Here is a 5,054-nt window from a genome sequence, read left to right on the forward strand (position 1 = left end):
CTTTGGAAAGCATACCCCTGCTCTTCTAGGTATGCCCCTTCCTCCTCAAGGAAGGTCAAGACACGGTCTTCCATGTGGGCAGGGGAGAAAGGCAGGCTTTTTAAAGTACTTCCTCAGGCCCTCCGGTGGCCTCCTGCCAGCTCCCGGCTGTGGACCTGGTTTCTGCACCTACGACGCCTTGGTTGGCACTGAAGTCCGTGAGCCTTGGTTTGGTTTACACAGACCACCTTAGTTAGCACTTCTCTCTCTGCTCTGGAAATCCACAGACCCCAGGTAAAACTGCCTCCAGTGTGAGACAGGAATTCCCTAGAGGACTTCCCCTGACTGGGTTCTGGTTTGAGGTGGGCTGGTTGTGGGGAAACAGGGCAGGAGAACTACAAGATTCCTCTCCTCTGTCGCGCCCACCTGGTAAGAGGTCCCCCAGTTGCTATTCTGATGGCTCCTTGGGTACTTGCCTTGTGCTAGGCAAGACCTGAGAGCTGATCTTGGGAGGACAGGCCTGCGAGTAGGTGTCCTCCAGCTCAGAACTGGCCCTCCTCTTTGCCCCTTATGAAGGAAGGTGTAGATTTTAGGCTAAGAACTGGTGTTAGGAGAGGAAAATTAAAACCAAACAAAACAAAGTGTTGCTTCAGGCAACAAAACTGTGAACAGACCTCAAAGCCTAAAGCCTTTTCATGTCTCGGGAGCAATTTCAGCCTCTTGCTCCTTCTCTGACGGCATTCAGGGCCAAATTCCTTCTTTCAGAACCTAGGGCCTCCAGTGATCCCGAGGAATGGTATGAACGCAGGGCATCTCCTGGACTGCGGACTCACACTCACACTCCCACGTGCTGAAATGACATTTGGAAGCTACAAAAAGGGGTTGAGACCATAAATAATGAGACCAATTCCACAGGAAAGCTGGGCTGACTAATGTATGCTGGCGTTGCAAATTGGTGCCCTTGCAGGTTAAATCTGGTTTGCACACATTTCATTTGACCCATGTATTGTATCTACAATTTAGTTGCCAATGTTAAAAATTTTTGGAAACTTCAATTTACACAAGTTTGAATTTCTGGCTTCTCTTGGGAAATCAGATGACCAGGTGACACTGCAAGGTGATGATTACCTGGAACTGACCGGCAGCTGGCCCTGCTCTTCAACTCTCACAGCCCCACCTCTCTGCAGGCAGGAGAGCAGGCCCTACTTCCCAGTTCAGATCCGCGGTCAGCTGGTGTTCGGGAGGTGCTGTGGTGGTAAAGTCTGGCTGAGTTAGCTTGGGACAGGACTGAGAAGAGGCTATGTATAACCACAGGTCTGACTGGAAGGGTTTCCATGGAGAAATGAGGATCAAAGCGAAGTCCCCCGCGGCCGCTGGAGTATAGGACAGGACAGTCATGGGACTGGGAACTTGGCTGTCAGTGAGTCCATCCTGGTAGTGCTCGTGTATGGGAGAGGCTGTTTTCTCATGCATGCACTGTTCCAAAATGGCTGCATCTGTCCAGCCCGGGACAGCGGTGACCAGAGGGGACAGAAGACTCAAAGGACGTCGGCACCTCGTTGTTTCATCTTGCCCTGTATTGCTGGGGAGGGGTGTCGGTCTTCGGCCTCACTTCATATGGTCAGATCATCTGACCGGGCCCGGCTGCTGGCTTTGCTCAGCCTGCTCAGGGGCCTGGCCTCCTCAGCGGTCAGCTCGGGACAGAGTGAAGGCGCCTTCTCTGCCGACAGCCCCGGCTTGGTCATCTTCTCGGCCTGCAGCTCTTCTTTGTCACCCTCCTTTCCCACTGCGGGGGTCTCGACTTTGTCCCCGTCTGGCACGGCCACCGCGTCCTGCCCTTCCAGGGTGGCCCTCTCGCCCTCTCGCGGCTTCTCCCCGACTTCAGGCTCCGCTCCCTCCTCCGCGGGCGGCTCCTCGCCGGCGCCCTCCTGGGCTCCCACCTGCGCGTAGGAGGGCAGCGTCTCCGGGTAGCCCCGGGCCAGGTCCGCCAGCGGCCCCGCGCCCACCTTCTCCTCGAACTGACCGAAAGGCTGGGCCGCCAGGGGACTGGTCTCCACCAGGCCGACCTCAGTCAAGGGGAAGTAGTGCGACACGATCTTCTCCTCCTCCAGGAGCTGGTAGCCCTTGGCTTTCTGGATGGAGGAGACGGCGATGGAGTGCAGGGACTTCTCGGGCATCTCGGCCGGCGGCTGGTCCGCGGGCCTCCGGAAGGCCGAGCGGATGCCCTTGAGGCCCAGGTGGCTCATCTCCAGGATGTTGAGGAAGAGGGACACGGAGGCCACAGACAGCATGAACAGGATGAAGATGGTCTTCTCGGTGGGCCTGGACACGAAGCAGTCCACCACGTTGGGGCAGGGCCAGCGGCTGCAGCGGTAGAGCGGCAGGATGCGGAAGCCGTAGAGGAAGTAGTGGCCCACCACGAAGCCCACCTCGAAGAGCGTCTTGAAGACGATGTGGCAGAGGTAGGTGCGCAGCAGCGTGCCCTCCAGCCGGAACTTCTTGGCGCCCTGGCTGCTGCCGCTGCCCTTGCGCACGCTGCCCTGGTCGGCGCGCTCGGCCTCGGCGGGCGGCTCCTCGGCCTCGCGCTCGCGGCGCTTCTCCTGCATGCGCACGTGGTGCACAGCGTGGCCCACGTACATGAGCGACGGCGTGGACACGAAGATGATCTGCAGCACCCAGAGGCGGATGTGCGAGATGGGGAAGGCCTCGTCGTAGCACACGTTCTCGCAGCCCGGCTGCTGCGTGTTGCACACGAAGTCCGACTGCTCGTCGCCCCACACGAACTCGGCGGCCGTGCCCAGGATGAGGATGCGGAAGATGAAGAGCACCGTGAGCCACACGCGCCCGATGACGGTCGAGTGCTCGTTCACCTCCTCCAGGATGTTGCCCAGGAAGCTCCAGTCGCCCATGCTGGCCACCTGCGGGGAAGGCAAAGGCTGAGCCCCTGGCCACTGGGCCCGTCCCTCCCGCTCCCTCGGAGCTGCTGCAGGGGCACCGCAGGCTTCCTTTGCGCACACAGGCACAGGGGACCACAGGGCGACAGAACCTGCTCCCATGGCTTCCCAGGCCTCCTGCGCCCCAGGACAAAAGGAGCATCAGCTCCGCTGTAAAATGGGCTTTAAGCTCTACACAGAACGGGTTGGATGACCCTATGTTTTCATCCATTTCACAGATACTCTGAAAGGATCCAAGAGGCAATATCTATGTGATTCCCTGAATTCCACCCCCAAAATCAGGATTTCCTGTGGGCCATACATAGAGACCCACGGTCAGATGGATTTAAACAGGGTCATGTGTCAACGGAGGGTTCATGAGACATAACACTGCAAACAATACCCCATGGGTGTCTGGGTGCCCGACAAAATGTGTATGACGTTATCTACAGCCACCTTTCTTCTCACGGCGTGGGAATTTCTAATGATCTTATGCTTGAAGGGAAATGGGTAGAAGTGACATTTGTCAAACACCTTCTGTGGGACAGGCCTTTGGCATTACATTATTTAATTTGCCCTGCTAGGCTGATCTCCATGATGACAGGGGCCGTGTTCATTACTTACTCCTGGGCGGTCAATGCCTGGCCCACGTGCTAGCACTTAGAGTTTGGTGAGTGCCTTCTAACTGATTCGATTCCAACACATGGGGAAACACAGGCTCTGAGAGGCTAAACAGATTGTTTAAGATGAGACAGCTAAACACTAGTCGTTTGTGCCTGATCCCCAAAGCTGGGTCCTTTTCACTACACCACCGAGAAACACTGCTTGCCATCAGAGCCACACAGTTCTCTGGCTTCTGTGCTCTTAATTTATGTTTTCTCTTCTAGAGGTTGAAATCTGAAAAGCCTTCTTAATAGTTTTACAAATTGAGGGCAGTATATTTTTATTATTACTCTTTTAAATCCAAAGAACAGAAAGAGTGCTTTGGGAAGGAGTCATGTTACAGGTTGAGACAGGCCCACGGGAACACTTTCAACATCCCACAGAGGGAAAAGGTTTCAGGGTCTGTAACATATGCTTATTTTTTTCCTTTTTTTAAAAATTGGTGCACTATAGTTGTACATAATGGTGGGATTTGTTGTTACATATTTGCACATGCACACAACATAAAGGTATGATTTGGCCAATACCATTTCCCAGCATATGGTTGTTTTAATAGAGCTAAAATTTTGGTCTATAGAAAAGAATCCCTTTTAAACATGATCATCCTGCCATGCCCCACCACATAGGATAAGGAGCACATGGGACTGAAGGGGTATGCCTGCTGCTTTTACTGATAGTGATATTTGTTAAACACTTGAAAGAGTGGTAAAAAATGGTATCTTAAATTAGTAATAATTTTCAACTTTGGTGATGGATAAGCAAAGTGGCATCTTAAAGCCTCCTTCCACCCTGTCGTTCGGAACTTGGACAGACAGAACCTGGTGATAGCACACTGGCTGCAGGAATAGGCAATGCCCAGCCTGTATGCACATCTTATGGTATGCACATCTGTCTACTTTGGAAATCAGGGGGCATTACTCCTTTCAGAATCTCAGAGATTCCCAATCAGGTAAGGTATTCTATAGTAGTTCTGTCCTGAAAAGATCAGGGCAGCTGTGGCATGAATTGGCACTGGGAGGAATTCCTTGTAGGCGTGTGGAATGGAGAGTAGGAGGTCTTCAGAACCAGCAGCTTAGAATCCCAGCCACAGGTACCTGCTTTTAATTCACTCATGCTATAGTTAAATCTAGTGTTTGCTCTGTAAACTGTCAGCTCTTCCCTAAAAATCCAGAAAACAGGCGGGAAACCTCACAATTGGGTAAGCAGTCCCAGAGTGAAGCCCACTGGTGACAGCTGGGAAAACGTCCATTTCTTATCCAACAGTTCGATCTAAAATTTATGTTAAAACACTAATCATTATAATTTCTCCTGTAAGGTCAAATCTTGTTTTAATGTATTCTAAATCTAATGCTTTACTATTGGTATCTTACTTAAACTTCAGTTTGGTCAGCCTTACCTGTATTGGACCATATTGGTTGTTTTGGGTTTCTATGAGTATTTATCCACACTCTTAGAAATGTGTGTGGTGAGTACATGCTC

At 52.5% G+C, this 5,054-nt stretch overlaps 1 protein-coding gene across 1 annotated transcript; it reads right to left on the minus strand.

Moving 5' to 3' along the window:
* Positions 1–553: 553 nt before the first annotated feature.
* On the minus strand, positions 554–2,889 carry Gja8 (gap junction protein alpha 8). The gene has a single exon (XM_005341308.4). It carries the CDS (start codon positions 2,886–2,888, stop codon positions 1,593–1,595), a length of 1,296 nt encoding a protein of 431 aa, XP_005341365.1. The 5' UTR covers position 2,889; the 3' UTR covers positions 554–1,592.
* Positions 2,890–5,054: the final 2,165 nt, after the last annotated feature.

The sequence above is a fragment of the Ictidomys tridecemlineatus genome, chromosome 11, assembly GCF_052094955.1.
Source record: "Ictidomys tridecemlineatus isolate mIctTri1 chromosome 11, mIctTri1.hap1, whole genome shotgun sequence".
Lineage (NCBI taxonomy): Eukaryota > Metazoa > Chordata > Mammalia > Rodentia > Sciuridae > Ictidomys > Ictidomys tridecemlineatus.

Coding starts and splice junctions, on each gene's coding strand:
- Gja8 (XM_005341308.4), bottom strand. CDS start 2,888: ATGGGCGACTGGAGCTTCCTGGGCAACATCCTGGAGGAGGTGAACGAG.